This window comes from Neoarius graeffei, chromosome 1, assembly GCF_027579695.1.
Source record: "Neoarius graeffei isolate fNeoGra1 chromosome 1, fNeoGra1.pri, whole genome shotgun sequence".
Classification (NCBI taxonomy): domain Eukaryota; kingdom Metazoa; phylum Chordata; class Actinopteri; order Siluriformes; family Ariidae; genus Neoarius; species Neoarius graeffei.
This window is the reverse complement of record NC_083569.1, coordinates 130302493-130322719: the sequence shown is the minus strand read 5'-3', so window position 1 is coordinate 130322719 and position 20227 is coordinate 130302493. Positions and strand designations below refer to the sequence as shown.

The 20227-nt window shown below is 43.4% G+C and overlaps 1 protein-coding gene across 1 annotated transcript in view; it reads right to left on the bottom strand.

Annotated features, from left to right (window-relative positions):
- Window positions 1-20227, bottom strand: part of LOC132883693 (zinc finger protein 345-like) — a 74383-nt gene that overhangs the window by 34737 nt on the left and 19419 nt on the right. Inside the window, exon 2 of the mRNA XM_060917626.1 lies at window positions 16629-16800. Coding sequence (XP_060773609.1) covers window positions 16629-16788 — 160 coding nt within the window. The 5' untranslated portion in view covers window positions 16789-16800. The remainder of the gene's footprint in view (window positions 1-16628; window positions 16801-20227) is intronic.

The window sequence follows — 20227 nt, the reverse complement described above, 5'->3', positions numbered from 1 at the left end:
GTTGGCTCTAGTTATAATTTATAATGCTTATGTACATTCTTTTACAAAAGTGCAATATTTTGATGCTGCTGAGCCATTGATCAACCTTTTTTTATGTCTGATATGTTGTAGATGGGAAAAGTAAAAGAAGCAAAAAAGTTTACTTAAGAAAGACGGCTCTTTTTATTTTAAGTTATTATAACTTGTTCCTCAGGCACTCGATGTTAATAAACAGGCCTACATTTGAAATCTGTTGACCTCAGTTTTCATTCTTGCATTAGCTTTATGGAATTCATTGTATCAATTAATTTGCACTGAAGTGTGCAAATTAATTAATACAATGAATTCAAGTGCAAGTGTGTAGTGTTTGATGTGTTTTGTACCAGTCCAATTGATTCCTCTTTTCTAAATGATTACTATGAGAGTATTTATGCAAATGTTATGCAAATGAAATATGTAAATGTATGCAAATGTGTTTCAAGGTCATCCGATTGACCCCCACCCCCCTATATTTTCAATCCGTGGAGAACCCTGTCTCCACATGTCTTGCAACACTTCCCAGAGCTGTGGCAGGTTTGAAGGAGCCCTTTTCACCTTCTCTCGCTCCATGTAGTTCCAGACTTGCTCAATTATATTCATGTCAGGACTTTGGGCTGGCCAATCAAGAATCGTCAAGCTGACATCTTGTTCTTTGTTTTGCAAATACTGTTTAACCATCCCGGCTGTGTGTTTGGGGTCATTATCTTGCTGGAAGATAAATTTGTTGCCAACGAGAGCTCTTCCAGAAGGCACAGCATGATGGATAAGGATTTGTCTGTACTTGTCAGCAGTGAGGGTCCCATCTATTTTGTAGAGATGACCAACTCCATTGTAGGTGATGGCTCCCCATACTTGCAGGACCCCTCCGCCATGTTTTACTGTGGGAGAAATACAGTTTGCCTTGTACCTTTCTCCCTTTCTGCACCTGACTTACTGTTGCATAGCGCTGCCAAATAATTCAAAATTTCTTCTCATCTGAGAGCATGACCCTTTTCCACTGCTCAGAAGTCCAACTCCTGTGAATTTTTGCCCAGGTAAGTCTCTTCTGCTTATTTCCACCTCTCAACAAAAGTTTTGCGCACTGACACATGACCTTTGAGGCCTTCTGCTGAGAGCGTCTTCCTAGCCAAGTGCGGGGAGACATCCTTGCCTGTAGCATCTTGGAGGTCCTGTGCCAGTTCCTTGCTGGATTTCTTCCTCTCTCGTAAGGATGTAGTCTTGAGATGCTGGACATCAGCTTTAGTCAACTTTTTCTTCCTTCCTCTGCCTGAAATGTTCTTGAAGTTCCCAGTCTTCTGGTGATGCTTGAGGCATTTCCAGACAGCACTGTGGGTCACATGCAGTTTCTTTGCTATGGCTCATTATGAATGGCCCTCCTCCCACAAAACTTTCATCCTAATACGCTGCTCTTCTGTAGTTTCTGCCTCTGATGCCATTTCTGCCTGTTGCCTGGCTGTAGTCAGAGGATAAATACTTTTTCTAATGAATTACTTGTAGAGACCACATGATTTAGTTAATGGAATAATTAGCATATCACCTGTGGAATAATTAGCATATCGTGGTAGGATTGCCCAACAAGGAGTGATTAAGGTTGGTTTTGGGGCTAAACTAAACAAAAAGAGACACCATTTCCAATATTTTTATGATGTTTATCACACAACGATGGCCAAAAATGCTAGTGTTTTCATGGTTAAATTATAAAATTGTGGTTAAAAGGTGTCTCTGTATCTTCATAATGTATTTCAGTTGTCTTCAGTGCAGATTCTGATGTCATTTGCACAGATCAAGTATGCAAAATCGATCTTTTCCTAGGCATTTCCATATTTTGTGCCAGTACTGGATACGAGTATGAGGGGTTTTTTTTTTTACTTCCTTGTGGGAGTAAACAAAATGGTCAGATACAAAGCTTGCAGGGCAAAATAAAATGAAAGTTCATTAACATGATTGTGGCACTGAATGATGTATTTACAGTATTCTCTTAGGACTTGCCTGGTCAGGGTTGTTTTAAATTCAGCTACTTGTTTGCTTATCTTCTCGGGAACAGAATTTCCCAAATTTGTTATGAAATCACATGCAGGTACAAACAAAATTAACTATCCACACAGTAAGAAAGTAAGTAAATAAAAATAGTCCAACGCACATCTCTATTTGAGCTTGCTGACAATTATGGCATTTCTAAATCTAGACATTTTTCCTCCCAACGCCATACATATAGGATTCATATTTAATAAAAAAAAAAAAGCCCCCCCACACCGAATGTCAATTTAAGCATAACTAATTTGCTGAAGAAGAAACCATTGGACCCAGAGAAAACCTACACTGACGGGGGAGAACTTGCAAAACTTCACACAGACAGCAACCCGAGCTTAGAATCGAATCCAGGACCCTGGAGCTGCGCCACTGTGATGCCCCGAAATCCATATATTTGGACTCCTGTCTCTCACACCCACTGTCTCTTATTGAACATCCCATTCCGGGGCATAATGAGGGGCATACTCTCTGTCCCCTGTTAAATCACAGCTGGTTGGGATCTTCTGAGAGCTTATGCATGTGGGGAACAGAGCACATAGCACTGTCCTTCAGGTGTGTTTTGCTATCATCAGGGATCCCAGCAGTAACTGAAAAAAATAGAGGAATGTAAGAAACTATCACCGGGCGGCACGGTGGTGTAGGCTAGTGGTTAGCGCTGTCACCTCACAGCAAGAAGGTCCGGGTTCGAGCCCCATGGCCGGCGAGAACCTTTCCGTGTGGAGTTTGCATGTTCTCCCCGTGTCCGCGTGGGTTTCCTCCGGGTGCTCCGGTTTCCCCCACAGTCCAAAGACATGCAGGTTAGGTTAACTGGTGACTCTAAATTGACCGTAGGTGTGAATGGTTGTCTGTGTCTATGTGTCAGCCCCGTGATGACCTGACGACTTGTTCAGGGTGAACCCCGCCTTTTGCCCGTAGTCAGCTGGGATAGGCTCCAGCTTGCCTGCGACCCTGCAGAAGGATAAAGCGGCTAGAGATAATGAGAGGAGAAGAAACTATCAGCAGGGGTCAAGGGGGCTGCAAGCCCCCTGAAGCTGTTGAGATTTTAACATTTAAAGATGCTATAGAACACATTTTTACATAGATTTAACATAGAAAAGCAACAGAATTTAACCATAATGTGTATCTATTTGATGCCATATTTTGTAATCAATGACATAAGTGGCCAAAAAAAAATTATAAAAATTAGATGAAAATGTAGCTTTGAAGAATATACTTGTCTAAATATTCCACTGATTTTGTTATAACAATAGTATCCATAGTTCATCTCATTTGTTTATTTTTTTTTGTTTCATGTCAAAAAAAGTCTAATATAAGCCACATTCATTTTTCAAAAATCATGAATATGAGCAGAAATCAATGATTCAGTAATATTAGATATATACAGGCACGTGCACACATAGGGCTTTAGGGGTGCTTGAGCCCCTGCCCTTTTTGCCTCGAATTAAATGTTGCCCTTTTAAAATAATAATCCTAATAATAAATAATACAGTCCTGTTAGAAGTTTAAAACAACGGCGGTACAAAAACTCCACGGCAATCTCCCAATGTTCTTGTAATCCGGGGTGGTTGTGCGCGCTGAGCTGCCACTTCTCTGTCCATTGCTGCTCCGCTCGAGCGCGGCCAGAGAGAGTGCGCGGACTGAGAGAGAGAGAGAGAGAGAGAGAGAGAGAGAGCGCGCGTGCAGACAGAGAACACTTTTGGAAAGGACTGGAAAAAAAAAAAAAAATCATGCACTTGCTGCCGTTTTTCTGACTTTGAGCCCCTGCCCCTCTATAATCCTGTGCACGTCCCTGCTCCCGAATGTCAACGAGAACAAACTAAGCCGACGAAAACATCGCTAAACAAGCAAACCAAATCAGAACGTATTCTGCTGGTCATGTTACTTAAACATATTTTTAATGGATATACAAGAGATTTAAAAAAAAAAAAAAAAAAAAACCCTTTCGCTAGAAAATAGCGGAATTCCACTAAATAGCGGACGTCTGGGATCCCTGTATCATATGACACAGTATAGCGAACCCCAGCCAGACAATGATGAAGCTTACTGGTGTTTCAAGAAGCATTTATTATGTTCAGCCGTCATCCTTAATTTGAACACAAATATACTTCCTTTCCTTCACAACCTTTCACAAACACCGTAAGAGCTGCAGATGGATAAATAAAATAAAATTAGCTCTCGCAAGCATAAACATTTCCATAATGCCAGTTAACCACACGTGGACATTTATCAAATATTCACTCACATATAAATCGGTCAAAGCACATGAAAAGCTAGAAAACCAGCATTAACACGACATTACAGCTTATCCATATAGCACCCTTTCGCACAAGCTAACCTTTGCATGGCTAATACAACAACGATATACGTAAACACCCTTTTGGCAGTTAATTAGGATAACATTTCACAGCAAACAGTCATAAAACAAGTTGAAACACACAATACCTTGTTCCCATTTCCAGCTAGGCGCTTAATTATCCATAATGAAACTTTACATTGCAAGGCAACGTCTTCAAAACACCTTTTCCTTCCGTACACTCTTCAATTAGCTGCCGTTCACGTGTGAACACCTATGGGCAAGTTGCTGACTCTCATGAGAGTACGCCAGAAGGACTTCAAAATAAAAGAACCGAAAACGTAAAAGGCACTAACAAAAATAAAACTTACAGGAAGTAGTTAACTTGCTTATATACCGTCAATAAGAGTAATTTACACTCCCACCAGTCATGAGTAAATAAAGGAACAGTATACGGTTTACATTAGGCACGAATGATTTCAAACTGAAAATGACCTTCCCTATACAAATAACTTGTTTAGAAGGTGGAAAACCCTTTTAAACCATGAACTATGAGCTTACAAGCTATAGCTAGAAGGTATTATTAACTATAGAGTGAACAGGCTTAATCAGTCTCCAGCGGCAAGACTAGCTTCTGGACTGGGCGCTCCACTTCAGACATCTTGTGGAGACGCTCCACTTTCTTGCCAAGCTTCCCGTCACCGAGGCAGACCTTAACTATCCTTACTAGTCAGTCTTTGTCAGTAGTGGTTTCTGAAACTCTGCCCAACCTCCACTCGTTCCTGTGCACATCCTCTCCTTTCATCATTACGATATCTCCAACTTGCAGATTTCTTCTGGGAGTATGCCAGTGCTGTCTGAAGGCAATGTTGGCCAGGTATTCCTTTTGCCATAGACTCCAAAACTGTTCTGCCAGGTATTGAACATGTCGCCACCTTTTCTTGCTATACATGTCTTCTCTGATGAATGCACCTGGAAGAGGCAAGGCCTTGACAGATTTCATAGTTAGAAGATGATTGGGGTGAGTGGCTCGAGGCTGTGTGTGTGTGTGTGTGTGTGTGTGTGTGTGTGTGTGTGTGTGTGGGGTGGGGTGTCACTGAGGTTGTTAACAGTGGATGGCTGTTGACGATTGCCATAGCTTCACAGAGGAAAGCTCATAGCGAAGCATCATTTAGCCTACCAGAAGAAAGAGCAAGCGTGGCCTTAGGATGCCTTTCACTGTTCTAATTTGTCTCTCCCACACCCCTCAGACATGCCTCGAATAGGGTGCATTCATGCTGAACTCACATTGTTTCTCAGCAAGAAATGCAGCCAGCCAGTCTGCACTCACTTCTTTTAGAGCTTCTTTGAGTTCATTTTTGGCTCCAACAAAGTTGCTTCCTTGATCAGACTTGATTTGACGAACAGTGCCACGTATGGCAATAAGGCATCATAGGTCATTTATGAGGGCGTCGGTGGACATGTCATCAAGCATCTCAATATGGATGGTGCCAGAGCTAATGCAAGTGAAGAGAAGACCATACACCTCTTGTTCTCCTTTCTACCCTGCTTTGTGAAAAATGGACCAAAGTAGTCCATTCCACAGAAGGTAAAGGGGAGGGGGGTGATGGTTCCACACGTTCAGGGGGTACATCAGCCATCCTTTGCTCTTCTGTTGGTTTCCGAAGCAGTCTACAGGTAACACATTGACAAATGTAGGATGCTACTGCCTGATTGATGCCAGGAATCCATGGGACCTGATGTCATTAATGGTAAGACCTTTGCCTTGATGTTTCATCCTTTCATGGTGATGAGCAATGATCATCTTTGCAATGTGATGATCCTTGGGGACGACTGCAGGGTGCTTGATGGAGTCGGGAAGAGAAGAGCTGCACAGCCTACCTCCCACCCCTGAGAATGCCATCTTTGTCAAAGAAGGCATCAAGCGAGTATAATGGATTTTGAGATGGTAGGGGGGATCCCTTTGCTCAGCAGTTTCAACTCCTCTTGATACAAATTTTTCTGCAGGTCTATGATTATGCAATGTTCTGCATGTTCTTGTTCTGTTACAGTGGTGAGACTGTTTGATCTGTTCTTGCTGATGCACCTTAGTATGCGTGCAACAGCTTGAGTAGCCAGTGACCAAGAGGAGAGCTTAGACAAGCAATCAACAAGGCTTACTCGTTCTGTGGTTCTTGTGCTAAGCACGACAGCACTTCTGACCTCTGGATCTCCAATCATTAACTCTGGAATCTCAGCAACAGGCAGCTTCATTTCCTTGTTCCATAAGAACTTGGGTCCAGTGAGCCAGGTGGATGAACGAAGCTCGCTGGGAGTCAAGCCCCTAGAAGCATAGTCAGCAGGATTCTCATTGGTTGGGACGCATCTCCATTGCTGAGGGGGTGAGCCGAGATGAATCTTCTGAATGCGATTAGCCACAAAAGGTGTGGAATCGTCATGCTTCATCGTTGATATATCCTAAGATCACCTTAGAATCAGTCTAGAAGAACTCCGCAGTCCCAGTAGATGCAAATTCGTCCTTGAGCATGTTGCTCATCTTCACAGAAACAACTGCGGCTGTTAGTTCCAATCTCGGAACAGTTGCGACCTTGGATGGTAAGACGCGTGCCTTTCCTACAACTAAGGCACAGTGAACATCTCCCTCTTCATTTTGAAGTCTCACTGGCCATAACCCTTAAGGCTAGCATCCGAGAAATGATGCAGTTCTGTCTTTGTGACCTTTCCAAATCCAGCAGGCGAGTAGGTACGGGATATGGTAACATTATCTAATTGGGCTAGATCACTTCTCCACTGTTCCCATTCTGGACGAAGTTCGTCTGGGAGAGGATCGTCCCAGCCTGTGCCTTGCCTACACATCTCCTGAAGAATGATCTTCGCTTTGAGCAGAACAGTCGCCACAAACCCAAGAGGGTTATACAAGGAAGCCACTACAGACAGGATGCCACGGCGTGTTGCAGGCTGATCCTTTAGGCTGACGTTAAGCCGGAAGTGGTCGGATTCCATATCCCATTGAATCCCTAGGACTCTCTCAAGTGGCAGGCTGTCAAAGGGGAGGTCCATATTTTTCACATTAGTTGCTCGTTCTGAGGGTGGTATACTCTCTAGAACGTCTTAGGTCGTTCGACACAAACTTGTGTAGTCGCAGACCACCCGTGGTGCACAGTTTGCGAGCTTCTCTGGCAAGCTGAATAGCAGCTTCAGTGCTTTCAACACTGGCAAGCCCATCGTCTACATAAAAATCCCTCATGATGAACCGGGAGCCTTTAGGGTAGAGGTTGCTATTCTCTTTAGCTAGATGCTTCAGCCTGTAGTTTGCACGTCCAGGAGAAGAAGCAGCACCGAACAGATGCACCTTCATCTGGAGCTCGCTGGGTGGTGAGTTCAAGTCTCCTTGCTTCCGACAGAGAAAGCGCAGTTAGTTGCGATCAGCCTCGTACACATGAAATTGATGGAACATTTTTTCCAATTTCGCACATCAGAGCAACAGGGTGTTGTCGAAAGCAAATGAGAACACCACTCAACTTGTTCAGCATGTCAGGACCAGAGAGGAGGTGGTCATTTAGGCTGGTTCCGTTGCATCTGGCAGCGCAATCGAACACTATGCGAAGCTTTTCCGGCTTCTTTGCATGACGAACACCGTGATGGGGACTGTACCATCTCTCACCTTCACTCCCACCATCTTCAACCTGCTCTGCATCTTCCTTCTCGATTACCTCCTCCATGAACTCGACATACCGCTCCTTATACCTTTCGTCCCGTTGCAGTTTCCTTTTCAGGTGGTTGAGGCGTATCATGGCTGAGTCTTTATCATCAGGCAAGCTAGGTCTGTTTTTGAAGGACAGGGGCATTTCATATTGGCCATGCATGTTTTTCTGTATACCCTCATCTAGCTTATGGAGGAAGGCGATGTCGTCTTGTGACACTGCTTTGCTGTCTTCACTGCCATCCTTGAAGTCAGATTCTAGAATGCAAATAGCATTGGCAGAAGTTACCAGAGGCAGCTCTTTAACCGTGATTTTGTGACACAGGCGACTTGTGCTCAACGGATCATGGCCTTGGGATGAGCGCCCCACAATAGTCCATCCCAAGTCTGTCCGTATTGCACAGGGTTCCTCATCTCCTCCTAGGATGACATGCCTTGGTGCCATGGCTCTGGAGCAGTTGTAGCCTATAAGAAGTCCTACTTCACAGTCCTTTAGTGGTTGGATTTCGTCTGCTAGTTCTTGGAGATGACTCCATTGTTTAGCCGTCTCAGAAGTGGGAATGTGAGCATGGTTAACGGGTATGCAATCCTTCGTGTAGGCAACTGGAAGATCAACCTGAATAGCAGAACTGTATCCCCTTACATGAAGGCCGGAGACACACTCACTTGGGAGGACTGTGCTTTTTCCCCCCCACTCATGGTGGTCAACTTCAACTTCACTGGATACTTGTCAGCAATTAGACTGTCGCTCACTTCTTGGTCGACGAATGTTGTATCGCTTTGAGTGTCGAGTAGAGCATAGACAAGCCTCTCAGCTGTTGAACTGTTTTTAGTTGACACCCACACTGGTATTACCATCGATGTGTAGGATGAGCCTTCGCCTGTTACACTGAGTGATGTTGCAGCAGCAGCACTTGGATTCATCCCTGTTTCAGATGAACACCTTTCCTTTCCATAGTTGTAATCATGGAGGACTGTAGGATGCCTTCCTTTGCAGTTGTCGCAGCAGTGACTATGACGACAGTCTTTTGCACCATGTCCAGATTTTAAGCATCCGTAAAAGTTTCTTCTCCTTTACGTAGTTCTGTCGTTCTGCCAACAACATCCCTGTGAACTTGGGACATGCATGAAGTTGGTGTCCGTTATCTTGACAAAGGATGCATGGAGCTTTAGCCCTTTTCTGGTCTGACCTTTGATTTTTGTTTGTAGGTGTGCGAGTGGTGAGAGCACTGGCCTTGTTTCTCTGTGTCTGAGATTTCTCTTCTCAGTGTTCGAGTCTGACGAATGAAGAACATGAAGTGATGTAATTGGATTGCAGGCAATCTCAGCTTCAGTTGACACAAATGTTGCAAAGTCCTTGAAACTTGGAAATTCTTGCTTCTCGTTCAGGCATTGGGTGACTTGTCGGTTCCAGTGTGAAGCTGCCCAGTCTGGTAGTTCGTGGGCAAGCTTCTGGTTCTCCTCACAGTCATTTAGTATGTCAAGACCCTTGACGTGAGGCATGGCATCTTGACAAGCATTCAGAAAATCTGAGAAGTTTGAGTCCTTGAACATCCCTAGGTTGAATCCATGGCCAATTGGTGAGCTTCTCTCTGAATGCTCGCTGAATGGCAAATGGCTGGCCAAAGCGACGATTCAGCTTGTTCCAGACCTCCTGATAGGCTTCATCATCATTCCAGAAGAAAGTGCCTTCTAGCACCTGGCATGCTGGACCACCACCGTGTTTCTTCAGATAATAGAGTTTTTCAACTGGTGTGATTGCTCTTTGGTCAATGAGTGAGGTAAACGCTGCTTTCCATTCAATGAACCGTATTGCATCACCATTGAAGACAAATGGCTCTGGAACAGGGAGCCTATTTAAGGCTATGCTGTCCTGAAAGACCCAAACAAGAGGGGAAACATCTGTGTGAGGGGGTGTTGCAACATGAGATAGAGGGACTGCAGTTACAGGCACACTGTTTCCTTGTTCCTTTCATCATTAATGCAGTCAGCAGCTTCGTGTTCCGTCTCTTTATCATATACCTTTAGCTTAGCTTGAGCTGCCAGCACTTCCTTCACTGCCTGCAATCACTCCAACTCATGCCTTTGTGCCTTCAGAGCCTTCTGTTGTTGTTCCTCTAACTCTCGGATGATTTCTCTTTGTCTTTCTTCTGCCTCCAACATTTTATAATCTGCTTCCTTCACTGCTAGCTCTGTAGCTGCATCTGCACGCTTGGCTGCCATGGACGAAGCTGTGGAGTGTTGGTCAGACTTGCTGTGACTTGTCAAGGAAGCAGCAGATCCATAGACAGACTTTGCATAGTCACGGTGGAGCAGTTCATGAAGGCGGCATCTTTCCATGTCCTCGTTAAACTCACCTTCTTCGTCTATTGCTCTGCCGTAGGCAATGGTGATGATTTCTGTGGTAACTGATTCGCAAGTGCTCCGCTTTAGTTTAGTTTTTCTATCGGCGGCTCCTGCCCGACTTTGGACGCTCGTAACTCGGGCAGGGGAGGTCCCAGCCTCCCCAATTTACTCCTGACGGGCCTCGTGTCTTTTGGCAAATACCGAGTGGTTTATATGACTCGCCCTAGCGGTTCTTGTTTGACTCGCCAGGCGGCTGCCAAGCAGGTAGGGTTGGGCGCGAGAAATAGTTTGTTTATTGTGGTCATAAACAGTTGAAGGGTTGCAGTGTTTTTACAGGGTCGGTTGGGTAACCGGAAACACATTTTGTTTGGCCTTAGACAAGTCAATCCTTATGAAATGTGTTTTATTCACAGATATATTGTCGGACGGCACTATCAGGAATTTTGATTGGTCGAGTTCAAACCCGGAAGCGAATATCAACCGAAAATGCGGAACGGACTGAATTTCTTCGATCATGGCGGAGTTCAACGTACCAAACAAAAATGAGGAACGAACTGATTTTTTTTCCGATCACTGCAAAATTCATAGTTTCGAATTAACTGGTTGTAGTGGTGCAAAAGTGACAGAAAATCGTATAAAATATGAATTTCGTAGTGGTTGGCATCTCTGAATAAAGGCAAACCTTAAAGTACTTGAAATGCAAAAATCAGAATACGAGCATGAACAACAATCAGAGCTGCATTAACGTGCAGACACTCAAACAACTGGAAATGTCCAGGTAAGTACTGTAATGAACACAAAGTACTTGGTATGCAAAAAATATGAAATGTCTTTATTAAAGAGTATGTGAATGTGTTCATGTGTGAGTGTAAGCAACAGTTTCTCTCCTTTACTGTAGATGAGAAGATGAGTATGAAAAGTTTACTGGTTCAGTCTAAAAGGGCTGTTCATGTGGAGCTCACCTTGTTGCAGTCTGTAGACTGTGTAATATAGGTGTGTACTCACAGTTCTGCTTCAATGTCAGTGAACGTGACCGTACTTGACCATTGCATCGAATCCATGAAATCACTGCCTGGATTGCCGAAGTGGATCATGTGCAGACACGTCGGGACATGTTCATGATGAATCCATGTAGACAGCACATGGCGAAGTAGTAGCAGCAGCAGCAGGCATGCCATGAAGACCCTCCATCATGGCCCGTCATAATGGCAGCAAGTCGTCAGATCGATGAGGGCAAGCTCTTACTACAGCGAACCCCAGCCAGACAATGATGAAGCTTAATAAATGCTTCTTGAAACATCAGTATGTTCAGCCGTCATCCTTAATTTGCACACAAATATACTTCCTTTCCTTCACAACCTTTCACAAAACACCGTAAGAGCTGCAGATGGATAAATAAAATTAGCTCTCACAAGCATAAACATTTCCATAATGCCAGTTAACCACACATGTGGACATTTATCAAATATTCACTCACATATAAATTGGTCAAAGCACATGAAAAGCTAGAAAACCAGCATTAACATGACATTACAGCTTATCCATATAGCACCCTTTCGCACAAGCTAACCTTAGCATGGCTAATACAACAACGATATATGCAAACACCCTTTTAGCAGTTAATTAGGATAACACGTCACAGCAATCAGTCATAAAACAAGTTGAAACACACAATACCTTGTTCCCATTTCCAGCTAGGCGCTTAATTATCCATAATGAAACTTTACATTGCAAGGCAACGTCTTCAAAACACCTTTTCCTTCCGTACACTCTTCAATTAGCTGCCATTCACGTGTGAACACCTATGGGAAAGTTGCTGACTCTCAGATGAGAGTACGCCAGAAGGGCTTCAAAATAAAGGAACCGAAAACGTAAAAGGCACTAACAAAAATAAAACTTACAAGAAGTAGTTAACTTGCTTATATACAGTCAATAAGAGTCATTTACACACAGCATGAGCTTCAGTTGAAAAAGAGGAGTTTGATGGCTTTACATGTCTTGGAGGAAGTACATGTTAGCCTTCACTCACATGGTTAGAGAGACCTGGCTAGTGGGTGGATACTAGCAGGTGACCACACTGGACCCAAAAAAAAAAAAAAAAAAAAAAAACTATAATCTTCTAATGTGGTGAAGACGTTAGGACACATTCAACATTTATGGAAGGAGGCCCAGGTATCAGTCAGTAAGTTTCCCAAGATGGAAGAGTCTTCAGGACAGAGGACTTTGTGCTTTCTGGTGTCTCAGTCACACGACATCCCACATTTTTTTTTTTGTCTCAGAATAAAACACAGGAGTGACTGGAGAGAATGACAGACATTATAAGGGTGTTCACATGGCACATATTTGCATCAATGCTGCACCAATGTATTTTGTTGCGATATATCTTACACTGGTGTAAATTTTGTGGAGCGTTCACACGTCACAACCCTGCTTACTAGAGAGAAGCGTGTTAGCACCGGTGCAGCCCCACTTGCGGTCACACGGCAGTTTCTGCGACCGTGCTATAGGATGGTAATAATGCGGAAATGAAATATGCGCATACGTGAAAAATCTGTGGTTGGTAGAAGATAGCAACTTCACAGATTACTATGTACCTGGATGACTGAGTATCTTCACAGATATGCGTGAAAATTGTACTTCCTTTTCCCGGTTGTCATGGCATCACCAAGCGCCGGGAAAACAACGTGGATGAAGACACCAAGTGTTGCCAGATACTGCTGACGTTTTCCAGCCCAAAATATGTTCAAATCCGCCAAAACGCACTTAAAACCGCCCAATCTGGCAACACTGGAAGACACGCAGTTCTGTTGTTGTTGATATTCGCCATTTTGGAAGCGCAAAATACCAGGATGTAATCAACTCTCCTCGTGCGTAGCAAGTCTACCCCTGTAGCGTTCAGACGTCCCATTTTATAAAATCGGTGCTGCCCCGCAAACTAGCATTTACTCCAGAGTAAATTTCTTAAACCACCTCCCGAGCAGGGTTAGATTTGCACTGGTTTAAGCAGCTTTCAGGGGCTACACCGGTATAACTTTGTACCGTGTGAACACTCTACCGGGGCAGCCCCGGTGCTACACCGGAGTAAAAGTTGCCGTGTGAACACCCCTTTTGCCACATTAAATGTAAACAGAAACAAATTAAACATTGAATGAGTCATTCATTAATAAATTAAAAAATTGCAATAGCAAGCAAATCACTATGGTTTGAGGGGAATCATACACTTTGGGCCATGCTGTTACAGTGGGGCAAAAAAGTATTTAGTCAGCCACCAATTGTGCAAGTTCTCCCACTTAAAAAGATGAGAGAGGCCTGTAATTTTCATCATAGGTACACTTCAACTATGAGAGACAGAATGGGGGGAAAGAATCCAGGAAATCACACTGTAGGATTTTTAATGAATTAATTGGTAAGTTAAAATAAAATAAGCATTTGGTCACCTACAAACAAGCAAGATTTCTGGCTCTCACAGACCTGAAACAACTTCTTAAACGCTACGTTCACACTGCAAGGCTTAATGCTCAATTCCGATTTTTTTGTGAAATCCGATTTTTTTGTGAGGTCGTTCACATTAACAAATATATGCGACTTGTATGTGATGCTCAGTATGAACGAAAAGCGACCTAAAAGTGTTCCGCATGCACATTGCAGGATACGACGACGTCACACGCAGTGAGCATGGCCAGTGTTTACGGAAGTAAAACCGCCCGGTTGCGGTATGACCCATCCAATCTAGCTTGAATAGCTGCATCCCCCCAAATGGAAATCAGCTCCCTAACCTCTGCGTCCTTCCATTGAGAAGATTCAGAACCTTCACAGCCCGAAGCGTCCCTCGCATTGATGTCATGCGCAGGGGCGCAGATATGTTTTTTGAACTGGGAGGGACAAAAAACTGGGGGGGGGGGGGACAAAGCTGCCAGCAAACCAACCCCAACCCCGATATGCCTGTCAAACTTGTTGTTAGTAACCATAGCAACCAAGCTCGAGCTCGCAACCTGTGCAGTCTGCGCAGCTCAACCAACCGAATATCAGTCTTTGTTTTATGTGAGTTGTTGCAACTATGTATACACTGCTGTGCACCTCAATAAACCGAATGGTAATTAGTCTTTTGATTTTTCCGTGAGGTTTGCCTTATGCAAAGAAAGACAGCATAGACGTTTTTTCCTCCCTATAAGTAGGGGGGACCGAACGAGGTGAATTTAAATATGACTCGTCCCACCCTCTATCTGTGCCCGTGATTATGCGCCATGTTGTTGTAACTTTTTTGAGAGACCCGCCGCCTACTTCAGTGCAGAATAGTGACGTTTGTGGCTTGTTGATGACGTGTAAGTCGGATGAATGCGACCTGGCGGTTCAGACTGAAGTCGCATATGAAAAGAGCGGATAGGAATCGGAATTAGCACCACATATCCAAACGGCCTGGGTCGGATTTGAAAAAAATCGGATCGGTGTCATTCATATTGTCAATAAAAGATTGGATACAGGTCACATATGGGCGAAAAGATCGGATTTGAGTCACTTCAGCCTGTAGTGTGAACGTAGCCTAAGAGGCTCCTCTGTCCTCCACTCGTTACCTGTATTAATGGCACCTGTTTGAACTCGTTATCAGTATAAAAGACACCTGTCCACAACCTCAAACAGTCACACTCCAAACTCCACTATGGCCAAGACCAGAGCTGTCAAAGGACACCAGAAACAAAATTGTAGACCTGCACCAGGCTGGGAAGACTGAATCTGCAATAGCTAAGCAGCTTGGTGTGAAGAAATCAACTGTGGGAGCAATTATTAGAAAATGGAAGACATACAAGACCACTGATAATCTCCCTCGATCTGGGGCTCCATGCAAGATCTTACCCTGTGGGGTCAAAATGATCACAAGAACGGTGAGCAAAAATCCCAGAACCACACAGGGGGACCTAGTGAATGACCTGCAGAGAGCTGGGACTAAAGTAACAAAGGCTACCATCAGTAACACACTACGCCGCCAGGGACTCAAATCCTGCAGTGCCAGACGTGTCCCCCTGCTTAAGCCAGTACATGTCCAGGCCCGTCTGAAGTTTGCTAGAGAGCATTTGGATGATCCAGAAGAGGACTGGGAGAATGTCATATGGTCAGATGAAACCAAAATAGAACTTTTTGGTCAAAACTCAACTTGTCGTGTTTGGAGGAGAAAGAATGCTGAGTTGCATCCAAAGAGCACCATACCTACTGTGAAGCATGGGGGTGGAAACATCATGCTTTGGGGCTGTTTTTCTGCAAAGGGACCAGGACGACTGATCCGTGTAAAGGAAAGAATGAATGGGGCCATGCATCGTGAGATTCTGAGTGAAAACCTCCTTCCATCAGCAAGGGCATTGAAGATGAAACGTGGCTGGGTCTTTCAGCATGACAATGTTCCCAAACACACCGCCCGGGCAACGAAGGAGTGGCTTCGTAAGAAGCATTTCAAGGTCCTGGAGTGGCCTAGCCAGTCTCCAGATCTCAACCCCATAGAAAATCTTTGGAGGGAGTTGAAAGTCCGTGTTGCCCAGCGACAGCCCCAAAACATCACTGCTCTAGAGGAGATCTGCATGGAGGAATGGGCCAAAATACCAGCAACAGTGTGTGAAAACCTTGTGAAGACTTACAGAAAACGTTTGACCTCTGTCATTGACAACAAAGGGTATAGAACAAAGTATTGAGATGAACTTGTTATTGATCAAATACTTATTTTCCACCATAATTTGCAAATAAATTCTTTAAAAATCAGACAGTGAGATTTTCTGGATTTTTCTCATTTTGTCTCATAGTTGAGGTATACCTATGATGAAAATTACAGGCCTCTCATCTTTTTAAAGTGGGAGAACTTGCACAATTGGTGACTGACTAAATACTTTTTTGCCCCACTGTATATGAAAAGAAAAAAAAAAATCACGCGGCATAGATTTCTACACACCCCCATCGTTTGATATTCCATGCTTTTTTTGTTCAGGTTAACATCAGTTTATAACAACTAAAGTATTTTCAATAAATAAGTTTCTTTCACTCCTCGCTACCATGTTACACGCTCTATAAACAAAGTTCATACTTTAATCAATAAAAAAAAAATCTAAATTTCAATGTCACAATTTGTTGATTAAAATAAGAGACACTGAGGCTACATCCCAAATGTACTGTATTGCACTTTTAGTGCACCAGATAGTGTGCAAGGTAGAATAAACAGTGAGTGTTACTGAGCACCAGAGTGGCCTAATGTCTTACAGAGATGGTCTTTATCGTCAGGATCTTCCACTTTAACGGAGAGGCCTTCAGGTGGGTTGTCGAGACAGTCTCCATAGTTGTAGATGCTCAGCTCCAGCGTCTCCTCTTTCTTCACACAGGCTTCTGAGGTCTCTCCATCCATGGATGTCTCCATTTTCATGTCCTCACACAGCTAAAGATCAAACAACAAATCCGTTAGGGCGAGACGGTATCCATCCCACTCGGGAAGATGCTGCTCTCATTTCTTGCAGCATAGCTCGTAGTTTCAGAACAGGCCTAGTTGATCTGTGACAATCCAGAGCCAAGGCCAGGGAGCAGACGGACAGGCTAAACTGTGTCTGCTACCTGCACAGAGTCATCACACAGGTACCATTACATTGAAGCATGAACTGTTAATGAACTTCTTACTGATCAGCAGTTTAATGTATTGTGTTTAAACAGAAACATGGATTAAACCAAATGAGTCCGTAGCATTAAATGAAACTAGTCCTCCTGGTTGCAGTTATATACACCAGCCTCGTCTAACTGGCAGAGGAGGCATCACGATTCTTTATAATGATTACTTGCATGACACAAAAACCTGGACAGTTAGTATGAAGAACTTGAAACACATTTGTGGCAGTGGGGGCGTGGCTTATTGTCAATTTGTAAATGTAGGGCGGGGCCAGGGAAGGTGAGTCGCAAAGTCAATGCACCTGTTGTCAATGTTGTGTGTGTGTGTGTGTGTGTGTGTGTGTGTGTGTGTGTGTGTGTGTGTGTTTGTTGCAGTGACTGTGGAGAAAACAGAAAAGGAGGGAGGGAGAGCAGAGAGAAGAGATTTCCCCAGACCAAAACGCAATTGTGTGTATGCACGTGTCTGGGTACCTAAACGGACGTTAAAGCTGAAAAAAAAAAAAAAAAAGTGTGAGAGAACGTCATCTCTCGCCTGCCATGCTGTCAGACATAGTTCAGGCTGTTTGCAGGTAAAACTTGTTGCAAGACAGCACACAGATTTTATGCGCGTCGGATGATTCAGGACAGCGATTCAATTCAATTTTGAGAATTGTGACCCTGATGAACAGTGCCTTTATTTTTAAACTTCAACTCGATCCAGCCAAAAGATCAAAGGCAAGTGTAAATATTTCTTCTATTTCTGATGAGCAGATCGGTTGGTGTGCGCGCTGTAGTGCATACACAGGAAAAATTTTGCCAGAGTTAACGGACCATGGAAAATTCTTGTGATAAAAATGCTAATCTGTAATGATCTAAAATATAAATGAGAAACATTTATATATAAAATGAAGGCATTTATGGACTGTTTATGATTCAAAAATGGTCTCCAATCTATCCAGACGGGTCCCAACCACATGCCCCAAATATTTTAGCCACGCTGTCCCACACACCAATTTCACACTGATGCAAGAATTCACACAAGACACACTGCATGATTTCTTCTTCTCATGATGGCACAAAGAAGCACATCATCTTTCTTCAAGAAGAAAGACAACCTGCCTAACAAGAATCTTCCAGTTACAGAAACTTCTAGTAGTTCACTATCAACAGATCTCACTTTGGATGATGAATGAATAGAGCTCAACAACCACCACCCTCATCACAACAACAACAAGAAGGATTCTGTAGAAAAAGATTCCACCCCAAACCAAACTTGGACCCAACAACGGGTTAGTCTAAATCTTTAGTGGCTTTTTTTTTTTTTTTTAACGTAACCACTAAGTACCTATGTACTGCAAAATATATATATGTTTTTGTGACATCAGGGTTCACCACTTTTCAAAAATAAAAGGTGGTGGTAAGGGTTTGGGGGCTGGGGCCCCCCTTGAAGCTGACGGACTTTGGGCTTTTTTGACAGTGAAACTGGCCAAGAATGGATAGGAATTGCAAAATCATTGTTAAAATCATTTTATAAAAAATTAACACACTTACTGTACATATCATCTGATGGACAATGGCCAAAGATAACTTTTAATACAAGGTGTTTTATTGGGTCTGGTTTCCCAAAGTAGCAGCAGAAATTTAACACAAAATAAATTATAATAAAATAAAAGTTCAAGCAATTATTACAAAACAAAAAAACGACTTGGTCTACAAAACAGAATACTGTATTGCACTATGTTTGCACCACCTGATTACATGCACATTACATGACTACTGCATAACAGACAGCACCATGACCCAACTAATCCACCTCCCTTCAGAGGGCTAGATATAGTGGCCTGTCCCCACCCACTGGAAGATACCAATTACTTTATATTACCAACATTACATAAACCATACATTTACATAATCTCGGGTCTAAGTGCATGCCAATAATCTCTATAATTCATAAACAAAATACCCAGTTACAATAAATGCTTTTTAAAAAAAAAAAAAGATATATATATATATATACACACACACACAATGTTAATGGGGTGAAACCACTACAGTCCATGTGCACCAGCTTGTGCATGCCCAAGACTAGCATGACAAAGCCACCCCGGCCTTCATAGTTTGGGTCCTTTGACCCAGGAACCTGGAAGTCCTGCAGTAAACAAACAGTAAAACACAGTTCTCGCCTACACAATCACAGATACGTAAAATAAAAGACCTGAACTTAACTTGTGTGCGTGTGCCGTTATATGATTACTGTAACGGTGTATGGTCAGAAAAGACGATAGATGATGATAATTTTATATAGCGCTTTTCTTAACACTCAGACGCTTTACAAAGGTTCCCACACACACACACACACAACAGATAATTATGGACCCTTTTCACGTGACGTCACGACAAACGCAGCCGCCATTTTGGACATGTACTACCAGTAGTTTACCACAGCCAGCATTGAGGAACGGCAGCAAAGAAAGTGTTTATTTTCAGCAAGACTTCCATCATGCCACTATATTCTTGTGCACCTGGATGTAGTAACCATCAACACACAAGGCAAGGTTTATCATTTTATCGGATCCCGGTAGATGCTGACCAACGGAGAAGATGGATAGCGGCCATAAACAGGAAAGATTGGCAGCCCTCGGCATACCAGCGCTTGTGCAGTGACCACTTTGTTGGAGGTAAGACGAATAAAATTAGCCAGAAAAGGCATTACATTGCTGTTAACATTGTGGCGGCGAGTGTGTAACCAAATAGGCTAAAATAACCCATTGTAACCTCTTTGTTCTTCTGTAGTAGCTATTAGCTAACGACATTAGCTAGCATTGTGTTCCTTTGCTGTTGGTAGACTGTAGGACAGATCAGAGGCAGTGTCCTACAAACAGCGCTTAATTTGAGGGGGAGCAAGCCGGAGCGCGCTCCGGAACCTCGGGCGTTGGCTCCGGCAGCTATTTACACTGGATCCGGTGAGCCGACACCTCTTTTGACTATGTAACAACAACAACAACAACAAAAAAAAAACCCAAATAATTAAATAAAAAAATGCAAGTTTATTTAGTGTTAATGTCTGATTTTGATATCTGTCTTGTTGGTGATTTCTCTCATGAAACGACATCCACAAAATATCTGCAGATGAACTTAATTTGCAGTGTTATTACAAAACATGCCCAGAAGCGCAGCGCAGCGCCGCGCCCGCCCCCCCCTTTTTTTCCGCACCGGAGCCGCTCATC